We start from the raw sequence: 18,316 nt of genomic DNA, 5'->3' as shown, positions 1-18,316 counted from the left end.
TGTTTAAAATTTTTAAGGATTTTAGTGCTTGATTTTAAGTGTAAAGACTTTTGTCTTGAATATATTACTGTTAGTTTTATTACAGTAAAAATTAAGTGATATTAATGTAGATCTCATACTGAGGATATTAATTCTCATGTTTTTAAGAGGTGTAGGCGCTGGCTGTAATACTAAGGAAGTCATAGATAGATTAAGATACCTTAAAACTGAAATTGAAGATCTAGAACTGAAGGAAAGAGAACTTGATCAGCAGAAGTTGTGGCTACAGCAAAGCATCAAAAATGTAATGGACGACTCCATTAATAATAGATATCCTTTAAAATAAGTTATGAATATACATAAAGCTTTGGAATATGTATGTGTATGTTATTTCAGTCTGAAGGTCACTTTAACTGTTTTTAGACAATTAAGTTTTATAAGTGAATAAAACATTTTAATTTTATAATATTCTTATATACTAATATTTTTTAAATGTTACCTTAAGTTATATAGTACACATCCATTAGCATTATTCCTGTGTTGCACTAAGGGGGAAAAAGAGATTAGTCAACTCTCGGTCTACCTATTCATAGAATGCAGTATGCTAGCCAGTGTGCTTAGGGGATCTGTGAATATTAGAAGCCACTGTTAAGTGCATAAGCATTTTTAAATAGTTGTGTTCAATGTTCAGAAGTATAAAATTCAGGCTGGGTGCGGTGGCTCATGCCTGTAATCCTAGCACTTTGGGAGGCTGAGGTGGGTGGATCACCTGAGGTCCGGAGTTTAAGACCAGCCTGGCCATCATGGGGAAACCCCATCTTTAAAAAAAAAAAAAAGTATAAAATTCAGCAGCTCTCAAAAGTTTTGAAAAATTTTCATTTAAAGATATCATGTGCCCACAGCCAATCCTTGATACTTTCTGCCTAATATGAACCCCAAAATAGTTCTACTGGAGAACAGTGGTCTAAGTTGTATGTGCCCATCATATTATATTGGGGGAAAAACATTATTGAGATATCCATGTGTTTCTTACAAACTACTGTCTTCTCTTAGATATCTGTGATTCTCTTTGTTTATGAACTTACCTGTACTCTTAAAGAAACTAACCACATTTTACCTTGTAGCACCTCGTGAAATTTTGACTAATGTATACAATATAATTTACTTTTCATGTTTTCATGTATTTGGTGAAGAACTTCATGATCTCATTTGTTATTTCCTTCCTATGGATCAGAGCCCCTCAACTGTTTGAAAACAATGAGAGTTTTTAAGCCATGTCCTGTGGAGCCCTGAAATTCAAAAGCCATTGACCTATTTTATCTTGGAAGCCATTGACCTATTTTATCTTGGACTTTGCTGCCCTGCTTTACAAGATGCTGGCCACTCCCAATGCCCCAAATTATGTGATTGGGTGTGTGGGTGTGTGTGTGTGTGTGTGTGTGTGTGACTTAGCCACTTCTTAGAAACAGCAAGAGCTCAGCTACACGCATGCCTTTGCTATATAAATGAACCGGTCCAGGTCCAGACCTCCTCTCTCCCACCCATACACCCCAGGTGGCAATATTCCTCTGCCTTAATTATCCCAGGGCCAGGTACCAGACAACTAGGGACTACCTGCATAACTTAGAGCCCACCAAAATTATCCAAATTAGGCCAGGCGCAGTGGCTCATGCCTGTAATCCCAGCACTTTGGGAAGCCAAGGTAGGTGGACCCAGGAGTTCAAGACCAAATTCCTGAAGTCAGGAGTTCGAGACCTGCCTGGCCAACATGGTGAAACAACATCCCTACTAAAAGTACGGACATTAGCCAGGCATGGCAACGCATGCCTGTCATCCCAACTACTAGGGAAGCTAAGAAAGGAGAATTGCTTGAACCCAGGAGGCAGAGGCTGCAAGGAGCCAAGATCATACCACTGCACTCCAGCTTGGGCAACAGAGCAAACTCCATCTCAAAACAAAACAAACCAAAATTATCCAAATATTAATTGGATATCCAAATTATCCAAGCTAATCGTAAAGTGTTCACCCCACCCTGCATTTCTTCCTCCCACCCCCACCACCCACGGAGTCTTGTTCTGTCACCCGGGCTGGAGTGCAGTGGTGCCATCTCTACGCACTGCAGCTTTCGCCCCCCGACCCTCCCCCCAACCCCGCCAACCCCCCGGTTTAAGCAATTCTCCTGCCTCAGCCTCTGGATTATCTATGATTACATGCGCTCGCAGCTAATTTTTGTATTTCAGTAAAGATGGGTTTCACCAATTCTAGACTAGACTTCTTTTTTTATATGTCCATGTGCGGCAATCCCTTTGTGCATATGGTCAGGCTGGTCTTGAACTCCCGACCTCAAGGGATCCACCCACCTTGGCCTTCAAAGTGCTGGGATTACAGAAGTGAGCCACCACACCCGGCCACCCTGCATTTCTTTTCCCAAGGAAACACCAATAAAAGCTCTGAGCTTCTGCTTTCCCCTCGCTCCTGTCTTCTGTCTCCTGACAACCTTGGTTTCTTAACCACATGGCCCTGAGTAGCCTACCTTGTCTCCTGTCACTAGGACCTATGAGTATAATAAACTTTGTTTTTCTGAGCTTCTCCTCTTGTGGCTGGACTGGACTGACCATTTCATACAAGAACAAAAAACAATGATCCCAGAAGATTCTTGATGTGGAAGCTGATATGGTTGCCGATGGCCTTCCTTTCCCCATCCATTCCCTTCCCCCAGTAGCACTTGCCTCCATGAAGAATGTGCACTGCTTTCCATCTCTCTCCTTAGGGTCCTGAAATGTTACAAAAATCAGGATGGCTTCTTCTAAGACCAAAGGATGGGAACTGTTTTGATTGTCTTTGCCTTTCTAAACTAGACTTTTTTTTTTTTTTTTTTTTTTTTTACTCTTGCTGCCCAGGCTGGAGTGCAATGTTACAATCTCAGCTTACCACAACCTCTGCCTCTGGGTTCAAGCAATTCCTCTGCCTCAGCCTCCTGGTAGTGGGATTACAGGAATGTGCCACCAAGCCCAGCTAATTTTGTATATTTAGTAGAGACAAGGTGTCACCATGTTGGCCAGGCTGGTTTCAAACTCCTGACCTCAGGTGATCTGCCAACTTCAGCCTCCCAAAGTGCTGGGATTACAGGCATGAGCCACCATACCTGGCCTAGACTTCTTTTTTAATCTGTCCATGTGTGGCAGTCCCTCTGCTCATATGGTGATTTAGTTATTTTGACTTTCGGATGTATTATCTTTAATTTAAATGCCTAGGGCTTGATATAAATGTTGTTCCTTAACTCCTACGACAGCACATTTTCCTATGTAACTCATGAAGACATCTGTAATTGCTTTAATGGTAAGTACCATTAGACTTTTCCTTGCATTCTTCCTCTCAGCCTATTTAATGTAGAGTGATTCGGAATTCCCTGTGTCCTCATCCTGTCGTTATTTTCAGAAGTTGTGGACATTGTTCTCACTCCACTGTGCCATGTTTTGATAGGCTGCTTTTGTTTCTGTTTTCATGAGAATAACTGCTTTTCACAGTGTTCAGTTCATTAGCTCCACTGGTAGGCATCAACTGTGTGGGGGAGGGGAAGGGAGCAGGGGCAGAGGGGAGGTGAAATCAGAGCAGGATTAAGCAACTTTGTGTCACACAGTCACAGAGTTGGTGACCAGACTTGAACTAGAACATGGTTCTCATCAGCACTGTTTATGAAATTATATGCAGCAAGTATGCTGATCACAAATGAAACCCAGAGAAACCATGAGGAAAGAATGAGGTGAATCCATCTTATAATCAGGAAACCTATTCCTATTCAATTCTCCTTAAAATAACAGTATCATGTTAATAACTATAGTTATTAATGTAACTAAAATGGAGGGACGTGTGTCCCAAAATGATAGCACAAGTAAAATGAAATTGTGCATATTTAAATGCATGTGTATTATCCACCTGTTAAAAAAATTTCTGCCAAATACCTCATCAAGTAGAATCTGACTTTCTGTGTAAGCCTATGTTGGAAATATGTATGGTCCTATTGCTCTATTTTGCCACTGTATTTCCTGAGTTGTTTAAGGAAGTTTGGGAAGAATTCTGTTAATCAGCAACTCAGCAGAGATCTGTTGTAGAATTTGGCTTCAAAAATAATACATTCATTTAAGCTCAAGATTTCACTGTCTCATACCTAATCTCTAGTATCCTCAGACATTTAAATAGTTCTAGTAAACAGTGTTATTTCATTGAGGCTAAAGGGTTTTAAGAATCTGAATTTACAGGAGTCTTAGTGAAAGCAAAATCAGCTTGAGCTGAATTTGTTAATGAGAATCATACAGCTAACCTTGGGTATTTTACCCAGTTCTAAGAGCTACGAATACATGTATTATCTCATTTAATCCTCAAAATCAATCCATGCAGTAGGCTGTGTGTCTCTCATTTTATAGAATTCAAAATCAAAGCTCAAGGTCACCTAGTTTGGGATTTAACCAAACCAAACATCCTGATTCCAGAGCCCACACTCTTGCCACCATATTCCATGATCAACAGTATTTTATGTAACTTTTTATATATATTTTTTTAACCAGGTGATACACTTTTGGCCATTCAGGCACCTTCTGGTACACAACTGGAGGTACCCATTCCAGAAATGGTATGTAGGGTAACTTTTACGTAAGTGGGAAAAAATGAATCTACCGTCTCAAGAAGGACAAATATATTTTCTTTAGCTGAAATTGAGTTAATTGTTGTGTAATCACTTTTACTCCTTTCAAGTTTTATATTTGAAAGTATTGATACCTGAATTTGTATGTCTTTAATACCTTGGTAAAATTATAGAACTAACTGAATCATAAATGATTTTTAAAGATTACTGGGCATATCTTTAGTCATTTGTTGATATTGTTTAGCTCAAATAGTCAGATTTTTAAAAGTAATCGGAATGCTTTAACAAGTGATTTTTGTTTCATACAAAAACAAAAACTATTATGTAAAATTATCTTCAGACTATGTGAATAAGGTGTGTATGAAACAAATGAATACTGTGTTTAGACTTGGGCCCTAACCCCAAGATAATCTATCTTCAAGTAATCAAATAATTTATTAATATTTTGATTAAATAATTATTTTAGTTTGAATATTTTAAGTTAGAAACAACTAATGATATGGCCAATAATCTATAAAAGTCAGTTAAAGTGACCACATCTACAACTGGTATAAAAATCGCCACTGAGGAAAACGTTAAATGTAAATGTCAACAGTCAATTCCTTAAAATTAGGTCTTTTATAAAACACTGTCTGGCTTATTAAGTCAAAGACATTTATCAACTCTAATCTATAAATGAGTCTCATGATTTTAGTTTTCAGATTCAGATTTTTTAAAACAAACTAATTTGAAAGTTATCTACTTCCTTCTCCCACCCCCCTTATTAAAAAAGTTTACATTTAGACATTTGTATTACTGGAGTCAAGTCTCAGGATACAGATTACTTTTTTCAGCTGGACGAATGTTATATTTATTTCTCTGTAGGAGAAATTAGCTGTCTTTATGCTTGCAGATGGGGAAAAAAAAGAGTTTGATTTGTGAAGCATGTTGAAATGACCACATCTGTAGTGGCCAACACCAGCGGATAGAGTTCCTGTATATGGAAAATGCCTGGAGCAGTGCTGGGCCCTGACATATATAGTTATACATGGTAACAATGGATGGCTGCCAGAATTCTACAACAGACAGTTTTTGATGATCAGTATCTATGAAAAGCTTATTTTTTAGAAACTAGTGGTTTAGGGACATCAAAATTACATTCGATTCTAGTCCTCTACTTTTATGTTTTGACTTAATGACTTTATCGTTTTGTGTGAATTTAATAAGTCCATAATAGCTTTGCCTTTCTTATTTTACTGTCTCAAGTTAGCTGGAAATGTTAGTAATTATACATTTGTTTACATCCAATAACTTCAAAGGGTCAGAATGGACAAAAGAAATACCAGATCAATCTAAAGAGTCATTCAGGACCTATCCATGTGCTGCTTATAAATAAAGAATCGAGTTCATCTAAGCCCGTGGTCTTTCCTGTTCCCCCACCTGATGACCTCACACAGCCTTCCTCGCAGTCCCTGACTCCAGTGACTCCACAGAAATCCAGCACGGCAACTCAAAACCTGCCTGAGCAACATGTCTCTGAAAGAAGCCAGACTGTGCAGCAGACATCAGCTACAGATATATCTTCAGGTGGGTTCAGAGCCTTTCTGTTGTAAATTACAAAGAGAGAAACATAAATACAGACTGGATATCTCTTATTCTGCCACCAGAAATGTCCCAAGCACTTTGGACATTTTGGAATATTTGCATATACATAATAACATATCTTGGGGATAGGACCCAAGTCTAAACACAATATTCATTTGTTTCATGTATACCTTATACACAGCCTGAAGGTCAGGCTATACAAAATTCTTTGTAATTTTGTACATCAGACAAAGTTTCTATTAAGTACTTAAGTGTGGAATTATTCACATAGCCTGAAGATTATTTTATACAATAGTTTTAATTTTTGTATGAAATAAAGTGTTGACTGTGGCCTGACTGCAGCCTATCACAAGGTCAGGTGCAGAATTTTCCATTTGTGGCATATATAGGGATGTAAGCTTTTATCTGACGATTACTTGATAAGGCTCTTTCATCGCTTGGTAAGTCTAGGATAAATTAGTGAAACATGTTCCAACTACCTTTAAGAAAATTCAAACTAGTATAGACCACAGTGACTTACACCTCCTGCTTCTCCATATTCTGTTATACTTTCTATTTGGGAAGCTCAGTTTTATAGAAGTGATAAATGGTCCCAACTCCAATTACACTGGAAATCTTGCTTTCCTCAATTGTTTCATCTATGAAACTATAAAAAAGCTAAAGCCCTTCACACTGGATATCAGGAGTAGAGAGCACAACTCTTAATTCAGCAATACCTTACTGATTCCAAATAAAGGGAGCATGGTAGGTAATCTCTCAGTGACTACTGAATGAATGAATTGTGCCAATATAAATATCATATTGCAGATAATTTAGAACTATATTGTGTATAATCCAAATTGTTTATTTTACCTCCGGGATGTGTCTCATTGCTAAAATGGGAGTTCACAAGTTAAAAGGGACACTAACGAGATCTAACTGGACATGGAGTTTTTTAGCTTCTTTTTGCCCACATCTACTCCTTTCCTTCCCCTGTAAATATGTCTATACTATAGGCCATTGGGATGCACAATAGAAAACGTAGTCCTAGCTGGGTGCGGTGGCTCACACCTGTAATCCCAGCACTTAGGGAAGCCAAGGCAGGTGGAATACCTGAGGTCAGGGGTTTGAGACAAGCCTGGCCAACATATAGTGAAGTCCCGTCTCTACTAAAAAATTAGCTGGGTATGGTGGTGCATGCCTGTGGTCCCAGCTACTTGGGAAACTGAGGCAGAATTACTTTACCCAGGAGGTGGAGGTTGCAGTGAGCTGAGATAGCGTCACTGTACTCCAGCCTGGGTGACAAAGTAAGACTCTGGTCTCTCAAAAAAAAAAAGAAAATTTAGTCCTTAAAAGCTTATAATCTAATTAGAATGTAAAGCAGGCATGCTTTACATCATTCAGCTTAGTCACAATTAATACATTGGCTTCAACAAGTATTTTTAAAAAGTGAGCATTAAGATTATATGGTTTCATATTTGGAAATCCTAACTAAGGTAAGTAATTTGGGGCTACAGTAGAGCGGGCCTTGAATTTCAAGGTAGTTAAGACATTTATCCAATAAACCAGTGAAGATCTGTGACCAAGGAAACAGCGCAATTAGCTATAATGGTGTGTACAGTAGTAATATAATTAGGAAAGATGCTTATTGCCCTGGGAAACAGAAATCAAAGGCAATGGATATTGTAGATGTTTGCAGTTATGTATTTGAGAGAACATTAGAGCTAAAACAAGGGCCAAGTGTGGTGGGGCTAATACCTGTAATCCCAGCACTTTGGGAAGCCGAAGAAGGTAGATGGTTAGACCCCAGGAATTTGAGACTAACCTGGGCAACACACCTATCATTAAAAAATTAAAAATTAGCTAGGCATTGTGACATGTGCCTGTGGTCCCAGCTACTAGGGAGGCCAAGGTGGGAGGACTGACCTGGGAGGTCAAGGCTGCATTAAGCCACAAAAGCATTACCGCACTCCAGCCTGACTGACAGAGCGAGATCTTATCTCAATAAAAGAGGCTAAAACAGTGATTACAGTGGGATTGGGAAGAGAAATAATGAACAGATTAGACAAACACTGTTAGGCAAAATAACATTGATATGTAAGATCTAGAGATAAAGTTAACAGGAGGAATGGAAAGTGACACTGTCTTAAGGTTGAGTAACTGGGAGAATTATGAAACTACTGACTGTAAAACTGAGTCAGTTTTGGTAGAACGATGATGAGTCTTTTTTTTTTTTTTTTTTTTTTTTGATAAGTTCTCACTTTGTCTGCTAGGCTGGAGTGCAATGGTGCGATCTCAGCTTGCTGCAGCCTCAACCTCCTGGACTCAAGTGATCCGCCCACCTCAGTCCCCCAAGTAGCTGGGACTATAGGCATGTGCCACCACACCCATTGTTTTGTATTTTTTTGTAAAGATGGGTTTTGCCATATTGCCCAGGCTGGTCTGGAACTCCTGAGTTCAAGCGATCGGTCCGCCTCACTCAGCCTCCCTCCCAAAATGCTAGATTACAAGCATGAGCCACCACACCTGGCAGATAATGAGTTTTTTGGTCTTCGTCTTCAGTTTGGAAGTTTACAAGTAATGCCAGGCACAGAATAGGTGCTCATGAAAACAATCTATCCACAAAGAACTCGTAAATATGCATCTCACTCAAGCTGCTGCAGTGACTACTTGTATTTAAATATAAATACCTTTTACTGTTAACATAAATGTAACACAACCTTATCATATTACTGTTTCCAGCAGGATCTATTACTGGAGATATCATTGATGAGTTAATGTCTTCTGATGGTAAGTAGGTTAAAATTTTACTAACTCATTCATCAGTAATGCTTTTGTGGAATTTATAAACATGATTGAAAAGAAATGAACATATATTTGCCAACTGCTTTACTATGAAGATTCATGAAAATTCTCCCTTAATACTTATAGTAAGTAATAGGCATCCTTTAGAATTTATTTTTATTTGCTTGCATTTTGAGGAAAAGGAATCCATATGGGGATGCTTCTCAACTTCATTGAAAATAAACTGTTGGTACTGTAGCCCTTTCCACTCCTGAAGGATCTGGTCCAAGAAGAGTAAAATAACTTGTCTAAATCAGCAGGTGATCTGAATACCTGCTTTTGTAAATAACCCTACCCTGGCCAATTTCAAGCTGCCAATATGAAGTCACAGAATTAGTATTAACATTAACCACATTGTCTTCTAACCTGAAAAATTCTGAAATATCAGTTAGCTACAATATGCAAATTACTTTAGTAATTTCTCTCCTTCTGTAAGTTCTTGGATCAGAGTCCTGGTTCCTAACAAACACAGTAGAAACCTACCAAGTGTAGCAGATAAGTTAGCAAATGTTATAGTATCTAAAGGTATAGTAAACATATATGTAGAAGCAGAGAACATCAGCACACTTTGTAAGCCCAGTTCATTCTTCTGTTTGCAAAGTGGCAAACAAAACACTTTCATTAGTGTTTTTTGTTTTTTTGAGGCGAAGTCTTCCTCTGTCACCCAGGCTGCAGTGCAGTGGCGTGATCTCAGCTCACTGCAACCTCCACCTCCTGGGTTTGAGTAATTCTCCTGCCTCAGCCTCCCAAGTAGCTGAGATTACAGGCGCCCACCACCTCACCTGACTACTTTTTGTATTTTTAGTAGAAATGGAGTATCACCAGTTGGCCAGGCTGGTCTCGAACTCCTGGCCTCAAGTGATCCGCCTGCCTCGGCCTCCCAAAGTGTTGGGATTACAGGTGTGAGCCACTGCACCTAGCCTCATTAATGCTTTTTAGTCACATTATCTTAGTGACAAGTTCAACCAATGAAAAATTTGACTTCTATTTCTCAATCTAATATCAATAATCAATGTATCAATTGTTACTAAATGAGAATCTTTCAAAATACACATTACACAAGTCTTTAATTTGGAATGATGTATGTGATACTATTCTGTTAAAGATCATTAACCATATATAGAAACCATCTTTAACACTGAATTTTTTTGTTTGCAGTGTTTCCTCTCTTAAGGCTTTCTCCTACCCCGGCAGATGACTACAACTTTAATTTAGATGATAATGAAGGAGTTTGTGATCTGTTTGATGTCCAGATACTAAATTATTAGATTCCATGGAAACTTGGGACTGTTATCTACCTCTAACTGTGTAACATTTTAGATTTCTTAATAACCTAAGTATTTAAAATAATGAATGTAACACCTTTTTAGTTCACTGATTCTGAAGTGTTCTTCCCTAATACTTTCTTTACTTCACAAAACTTAAAAAAACAAAGGGCTCTGATTGCTTTAGGGGATAAGTGATTTAATATCCGCAAACCTCCCCACTCCCAAAAGTAACTATGTTCTGGATTTCAACTTTTCTTCTAATTGTGAATCCTTCTGTTTTTTCTTCTTACAAGAGGAAAGTTAAAGGACACTACAGGTCATCAAAAACAAGTTGGCCAAGGGCTCATTACTTGTTTGTCTTATATTTTTACTGCCACGAAACTGCCTGTATTTCTGTATGTCCTTCTATCCAAACAGATATTCACTGCCACTTGTAAAGTGAAGGATGTAAACGAGGATATGTAACTGTTTCAGTGAACAGATTTTGTGAAGTGCCTTCTGTTTTAGCACTTTAAGTTTATCACGTTTTGTTGACTTCTGACATTCCACTTTCCTAGGTTACAGGAAAGATCTGTTTATGTAGTTTGTTTTTAAAATGTGCCAATGCCTGTATATTAACAAGATTTTTAAAAATAAAATTGTATAAAACATTTAATTTATTGGTCTTTGTGGGGAATCACTACTGTTTTACAACTGAGCCATTAATTTTGTAGCTTCATCAACATTAACTGGTTTGCTTTCATGACGCTGCTGAGGAATCTGAAAGGAGAAAGACTGTATTTAAAAATGCAGACAACAAGCAAAATGACTTACATAATCTGTTAGCCAATTTTTCTAGTCATACCTTTGGAAGTAGAACAATTAATCTGTATATTCAGACAATGTTTTAGAGACTGGATATGCTATTTACACTATAGAGCCAAGTATATTAGAGAGCCAAGTACTACTAAAAATTACACTCAACTTACAAGCTTTGAAAATTTATTAGATTTCAATTTGCTAGCCATAAAAAAAAGCAAATGATTTCTGCTTACCAGTTCTTTCTGCAGAGGTTCAAGTGAAAGACCTTTTGAGAAATGTGCAAGTTCCTTTTGTACATCTACAAAAGCTTTATTTACTCTGTTAATTTTTTCTTCATTCATAATGTTTATCTTTTAAAAAAGAAAAAAATTAATCGATGATCTCAAAACATTAAAGATAAGACACATTCAACCTTAACCCTGTTAAATCTAAAATCTAAAAACTCTTACCAAGAAATTAGAGATAATTCACTCTAAAATCCTTATAGACTTATTGGGAAATTTTAGACAAAAGGTTTTGTTTTTTAAAAAATGGGATTTATGTGGATATGCCTTGCACTTCCTGGTACAGAAGGCCAAAATATGTGACTGTGATATTGTGATTCATATTAAGGGGTGGGTGGGTGGCTGGGTGGGTGTGTGTGTGGTGTGTGTGTGTGTGTGTGTGTGTGTGTGTGTCTTCATCCTCATTTTCTGTCAAACAGCTTTTTAAATCATTCTATCAAGAGGGATAAGAGTGTCTTTTGAATGCTAATGAGAATGTCTGGTAGCTGGGAGTCTCTAGAAAGCTTCAGGATGATGGCTGATCAGATAAAAAACACAGGGTTGGAGGATTGGGACTTTCTGCTCCAGGGAGAGGAGGGGGGATAAAAGTTAAGCCCAACACTAATGGCCAATGATGTAATGAATTATGCCTACATAATGAAGCCTCCGTAAATCTACAAAAGAACTGGGTTCAAAGAGCTTCTGGATAGCTGAACACATGGAGGTTCCTAGAGAGTGGAATGTGCAGAGAGCAGGGAAGCTCCATGCTCCTTTCCATGTACCTTGTCCTCTGCAACTCTTCCATCTGGCTATGCATCTGCCTCCTTTGTAATATCCTTTATAATAAAATAAACTGGTAAAAGTATTTTCCTGGGTTCTGTGAGCTGCTCTAGCAAACTGATTGAACCCAAGGAGGGGATCACAGGAACCCTTATTTATAGGTGGTTGGTGAGACGAAGAGGTAAAACATCTGGGGCTTGCGATTGTCACTGGAAGTCGGGGAGAGGCTTAGGACTCAACTCTCAACCTGTGGAATCTGATGCTATCTCCAGGTCTGCAGTGTCAGATTTGAAATAAAACACCCAACTGCTGCCTGCTGAAAATTCACGTGCAGAATTGTTAGGTGTGGGTGAAACCCCCCACAAATCTGGTATCAGAAGTGTTGCGTGACTGTAGGAGAGTGAGAGTAAGAGAAACTGAGTTTGTTTTTTCCTGTATCCTTACAGTGACCAAAATCTTTCTAGGCTATAGTGATGTCATCCCTCATCCATACAAGAAATCTGGATCAAATACTTTTAGTGCCTTCTAACATAAGTACATCTCTGAATCCTTCCATGACCTTCTCGTCATAATGGAAGTCCCCTGACAACAGCTTCCCTTTCAGTCCTCCTCTTTTGAGTGTAACAGGTAGGGGTGGTGCTCCTGTTCTTCACTGCTGCTGCCAAACAATTTCTCCTTCAAAACCCTTACCTCGGCTGGGTACAGTGGCTCACGCCTATAATCCCAGCACCTTGGGAAGCCAAGGTGGCTGGATTGCCTGAATTCAGGAGTTTCAGACCAGTCTAGCCAACATGGTGAAACGCTGTCTCTACTAAAAATACAAAAATATTAGCAGGCATGGTGGTATGCACCTGTAATCCCAATTACTTGGGAGGCTGAGGCAGGGGAATTGCTTAAACCAGGGAGGTGGAGGTTGCAGTGAGCTGAGTTTGCGCCACTGCACTCCAGACTGGGTGACAGAGTGAGACTCCGTCTCAAAAAACAAACAAAAAAAATCCTTACCTCCTTTTTATGCTGCCTACCCACAGATCTCTCTCTTGTACCTCCTGTCCAAATAAAATAATATTCCTCAAACACACCAAGCTTTTCCCTAGATCAGGGCTTCTGCACTTGCTATTTTCTCTGCCTTGAATATACTACTCCCAATACTTCCTCGCTCTTTGCATTGCTAGCTCTTTACCATTCTAGTCTTGGTTTCCATGTCAACTATGAAGACCATCCTATGTAAAATGTCATCCCCAAAACTCCCATCACTTGATTTCATCCTTAGCATTTATAAAATAATCAAACTGTTCAAATAAAAGCTTAACTCAGCTAGCTCATGAAAGTTGAAAGATAAAATGTGAGATTTCTATAGTCTATTATAATTAAACTGAGTTCTGGAGAGCTGATTCCACCTACTACTGAAACTTGAAAACATTTTCTTAAAGATTTTTCTTAAAAGAATCTGGTTAATCTTGATGAAGAGATTTCTCAAGTATTTTGAAATATAAACAAAGAAAAAAAAGAAAACTTCAAATTGTGCATTTCAATAAATATTTTAAATCTTCATTTTACAGGTTTTTATCTGAACTGCACATGTCTTCAGAGAGATAAGAATTACTGAGGAGAAAAAGAATAGGTGCTCACTGACATCCCATGTCTAGCCTCTATTAATATATTCTTATATTTGAGTTCAAAGATAAGAACTGTTTCCCGTACTATGGTTTTTAAATGAGTTCTATGCCAGTAAAACTATTAAATTGAAGCTTCACACATTTGTAGTTAAAATGTTTTTTTCTTTTCAACATTTGTTTTCACGAAAGGGGATTATTTTTTTGTTTTGTTTTAGACAAATGCTTGAAACCAACCTTACCTTTCTAGGAAAAACTAAGAACCTTTTTAAAAAGTAATAGCATACAGTTGTTCAGTAGCTTACAATGACACTTTACTTGTAAACAATGCAGTCAGAATGCTTAACTAATACTTACCTTCTTAAGATTAGTGGTAACTGGTTTTGCTTTGTTTTTAGCCTTAAAGTTTTTTTGGCTGGCTATGTGAAATACATTCCTGGACTTCGGCCCTCTTAATTTGTTTTTGGCCATTGTCTAGAAAAGAAAAGAAATACAATCAAATTGCCCACATTTATGAACCGTAAGTCAATTTTAAGTTTTTAAAGGTACCAATTAAATCTAAGAAATTCCATCTTACTATTGATTATTTGTAAAGTTGATGCTTATGTTATTTCTATGTTTTTCGCTCCTACAAGATTTTCTGCTCTTTGAGTACAGAGTATGTATCTAATTCTTCTCTGTATCCCCAGTACCTGGCCCCTAGGAGGCATCCAATTAATATCCGCTGGTTGAATTCATTAATATCATCAACACAATAACTGTTATTCTCAGCAGTACCTCACCCCCCAACCCTCTACATACTACTATGCTATTCTGGTTCCTATCATTCTTTAGAGACTGATCTGTCTCCTTCTTGACTTCTCTTGTATTCCTTTTTACTCTTCCCACTTTCTCTCCTGTGCATCCCATCAAAATCAGTCCTTAATCCTTCAGTACCTACCTTCCTCTCTCCCTCTTAAATTATTTTTATGACTTCCATATTAGCTCTATGTGAATGGCTCTTGCCTTGAAATGTTGGATATTGTCTTTGCTACGTAGCTAGAGATGCATTAAGCCAGTAAATTCTACCTTAAAACCTCTCTCAAATCTGCCTTTAAAAATGTATATGAGGAATAATTTTTAAAATATTTCCTTTGTAAGAAGTACTATTATCCCCATCTTAGAGATTCAAATTAAAAAACTGATGCAAAGAGAACTTAATTTGCCCAGTGTCACACTGTCAATAGCCAGGAGATGCCAGGACTAACAGCCAGGCAGACTAGATCAGAGATAATGTTATATGGCATTGTACCTCATGTATAATTATAAAAGCTATACAAAAACATGGTATAGTATTGCTTAGTTGAGGAATGGGTTAGGGCTGAAGTCCCTAAGTTCATTTGTTCAGACCACTGTTTGTCAAACTATGCCCATGGACCAAGCACCTGTCCTTGTAAGTAAAGTTTAACTGGAGGCCAAGCACGGGTGCAGTGGCTCACACCTATAATCCCGGTGAGGAAGGAGACCCAGGCATCTGGGATTACCTCCCCACTCTGTCTTCTGTACTGCATTTCAATAGAAGAAAAGGCTGGCCCGCGGGCACCTCCTGACTTCACCCTCCTGTAAACATGCTTGGTACTGAGGAAACTCTCCGAAAGACACTGTTTTTACTTAAAACAAGATCAAACCCCCACCCCACTCCTCCATCCAGAGACCAAACATTTTCACATGCGATTCCTAAAACTGTAAACCCGAAACCCTTTCATACGTGATTCCTAAAACTGTAAACTCGAAACCTTTTCACTGTAAACCAGAAATCTTTTCACATGTAATTCCTAAAACTGTAAACCCGAAACTCTTTCATATATGATTTCTAAGGCTGTAAGCCTAAGGTTCTTCCACGTGTAATATCTAGAGTATAAGCCTTATATAAAGGCAGAGCCTCCCTTTGTTAGAGGAGCTGAGTTTGGACAAATTATCCCTTGTGGCTCCCGGCCATAATAATTAACTCCTTCCATTACCATTTGGTGTTTGAGGGCTCTGTTTCTTGCAGCTGCTCCTGCAACACCAGCACTTTGGGAGGTGGATTGCTTCAGCTCAGGGGTTTGAGACCAGTCTCGCTATCATGGCAAAACCTTGTCTCTACTAAAAATACAAAAATTAGCTGGGCGTGGTGGCACACACCTGTGATCCCAGTTACTTAGGAGGCTGAGGCAGGAGAATTGCTTGAACCTGGAGGGCAGAGGTTACAGTGAGCCAAGATCGCACTACTGAATTCTAGCCTGAGTGATAGAGTGAGTCTGTGTCAATTAATTAAATTAATTAAAAAATAAAGTTTAATTGGAATACAGTTATGTCCATTCAATCATGTGCTGCTATGGCTGCTTTCCTGCTACAACTGTGACCCACAATGTCCAAAATATTTACTGCCTGGCCTTTTACAGAAAGTCTGCCAACTCCTGGCTTAAGCCATCTGCACAGTGGCTAACTGGCACCAAGATATCTATGCCATTGACCTTCCCAAAGTTAAAAACATTCAACAGCTCTCCCGCATAAGGGGCAACATTCCTTGGCCTGGCATATTACTGGCACGCTGAATCTATCCTAAATCTGCCAAACATATCTCTTGCTATGCCTCTATAAACACTGCTCTAGCCAGCCTGGTCTAACTATTCTCTTGCACAAACACCTTGAACATTCTTCCTTTTTTTCCTTTGCTCAGTCATAGACTTGACTTCATACCCTTGGCTACATTGTGAACAGTTAAGGAACTACTTAAAAGAAACAGCAATGCTTCTGAACCTCAACAGTATTCCTCCTACTTAAAGAATGCAGAAAATACGTGATTATTAAAGAAGACACAAAAAACAAAATACACATAATAAAACTCCTCAAATTAAGTAATCCAAAATCATTCCAGGCCGGGCGCAGTGGCTCATGCCTGTTAATCTCAGCACTTTGGGAGGCCGAGGCGGGTGGATCACTTGAGGTCAGGAGTTCGAGACTAGCCTGGTCAACATGAAACCCCATCTCCACTAAAAAAATTAAAATTACATGGGAGTGGTGACACGCGCCTGTAATCCCAGCTACTCGGGAGGCTGAGGCACGAGGAGGCAGAGGCTGCGGTGAGCTGAGATCGCGCCACTGCACTCCAGCCTGGGCGACAGAGTGAGGCTCAGTCTCAAAAATAAATAAATAAACATTAAAATAAAATCATTGCGATAGTAACCAAAATCCAATCACTCATCTAGCATATATTAATCAATTGCTACATGCTAGGTGTGGTAGAGAACTTATATTTAATACATAAAAAATATATATGGAGCATACAAAATGACAAGATATATACGGAACATACGCAGACAAGATCAGTATTATACTGAACATGACACTACTATACACACGGACCATGCGCAGGCAGCACACAGTGGAGTTTACTAGAGCTGGAGACCTAAGCAAGTTTCGTGGATAAAGTAACACACTAGCGGGGGTGTGGGAGGGGAGGGAAATTCTCTGACAACCACGTGGAAACTGATCATGAAGGACACAGCCCATAACTGGGACTCCGTCAAGAGATGAGGGCCCAACAGGCACCCGGGTTGCGGGCCTGCTACCCTGTAGGGCTACCTGAGGCAGAGCGCGACCAAACCGACACAAGGTCTGCCCAAGCTAACCCCGACCCCTACAAACTTCCCGCCAGCCTTCCAGGAAACTTATTAAACTCTCACTAGGAATTCAATACTTGCGTGCAGCTTCTTAAGCTCCAGGTGACGCCATCTGGCACGTACGGCGTCCAGGAAGTTCGGGGGAGAATGAACCAGTCAGGATTCCGCTCACGAGCCGTAGCCCCGCCCACAAAGCGTAGTTCCGGTCCACCGAGCGGCGTTTCTGCTCCCCGCCCTCCCAGGAGTCCCGCCCACAGACCGGGTTCCCACCCACCTGGCATAGTGCCGCCCACAGAGCCAACTCTACAGAGCAAGGTGAGGTAAAAGAGCGAAGCCTCGCCCGTAGAGCCCGGTCGGAAGTTCAGTCTCATTAGCATTCCCTGTCTTCCGCGGTGTTGCAGGTCTGTCCTGAGCTGAAGCGAGCTTGGGGCCTTATAGACCCAGCCAAGTGTCGCCTTCCCGGCATGGGTACTTCTGCAGAAACTTCCCGAGGTGCTTCTGAGACTGCACAGTGAAGACAGTCGCACTGGAGGTCAGCTCTCCGTCCCGGACTACCGGCTGTCTCTGCCACGCTCCCAGGCGGGGGTGCTGTGCACCTCTGGGTGGTTTCCAGGGCTCAGCTGGCGGTAGAGGGAACCTTGAGGTTGGAAAAGGTGTAAAGGTATAATCTCCGAAAGGAAGATTTGTAATGAGCTGTGAGATAGAAATGCTTTTCTCATTGCAGCTTCCTTATTTCAAAAAGAGAATGTTTGACAGCATTGCAAAGGCACAGGAAACCAGGCACAGTATAAAATATACAAATAAAACAGGTACCAAGGAGCTTAAAACATTCAACCCATAACGTCGTCTAGGTTTTTATGTTTTAAGAAACATTCAACCCATAACGTCTTCTAGGTTTTTCTGTTTTAAGAAAATTAAC

The 18,316-nt window shown here is 39.5% G+C and overlaps 2 protein-coding genes across 6 annotated transcripts in view; one reads left to right on the top strand and one right to left on the bottom strand.

Annotated features, from left to right (window-relative positions):
• The window catches only part of E2F5 (E2F transcription factor 5), a 45,214-nt gene extending 34,263 nt beyond the window's left edge, over positions 1-10,951 (top strand). Inside the window, exons 3-8 of one of the 2 annotated variants that reach the window (XM_017521813.2) lie at positions 148-309; positions 3,275-3,318; positions 4,545-4,609; positions 5,920-6,187; positions 8,930-8,974; positions 10,187-10,951. In XM_017521813.2, coding sequence (XP_017377302.1) covers positions 148-309; positions 3,275-3,318; positions 4,545-4,609; positions 5,920-6,187; positions 8,930-8,974; positions 10,187-10,296 — 694 coding nt within the window. In that variant the 3' untranslated portion in view covers positions 10,297-10,951. Of the gene's footprint in view, positions 1-147; positions 310-3,274; positions 3,319-4,544; positions 4,610-5,919; positions 6,188-8,926; positions 8,975-10,186 lie in introns of both variants that reach the window. The other variant, XM_017521812.2, reaches the window with a different exon arrangement.
• On the bottom strand, positions 10,930-17,594 carry RBIS (ribosomal biogenesis factor). 4 transcript variants are annotated; one of them, XM_017521819.2, is made up of 4 exons: positions 17,461-17,594; positions 14,111-14,227; positions 11,331-11,447; positions 10,930-11,055 (listed from the first exon to the last, which is right to left on the bottom strand). In XM_017521819.2, the coding sequence occupies exons 2-4, from the start codon at positions 14,222-14,224 to the stop codon at positions 10,984-10,986; spliced, it is 303 nt and encodes a 100-aa protein (XP_017377308.1). In that variant the 5' UTR covers positions 14,225-14,227; positions 17,461-17,594; the 3' UTR covers positions 10,930-10,983. The 4 variants fall into 4 exon arrangements, with proteins under 4 accessions (XP_017377308.1, XP_017377309.1, XP_017377306.1 ...); XM_017521820.2 differs by having other exon boundaries at positions 17,479-17,593; XM_017521817.2 differs by having other exon boundaries at positions 17,450-17,580.
• Between the last annotated feature and the right edge of the window lie 722 nt (positions 17,595-18,316).

Source organism: Cebus imitator, unplaced genomic scaffold (assembly GCF_001604975.1).
Source record: "Cebus imitator isolate Cc_AM_T3 unplaced genomic scaffold, Cebus_imitator-1.0 Scaffold22, whole genome shotgun sequence".
Taxonomy (NCBI): domain Eukaryota; kingdom Metazoa; phylum Chordata; class Mammalia; order Primates; family Cebidae; genus Cebus; species Cebus imitator.
The sequence above is the reverse complement of the archived record's forward strand: the minus strand, read 5'-3'. Positions and strand labels throughout refer to the sequence as shown.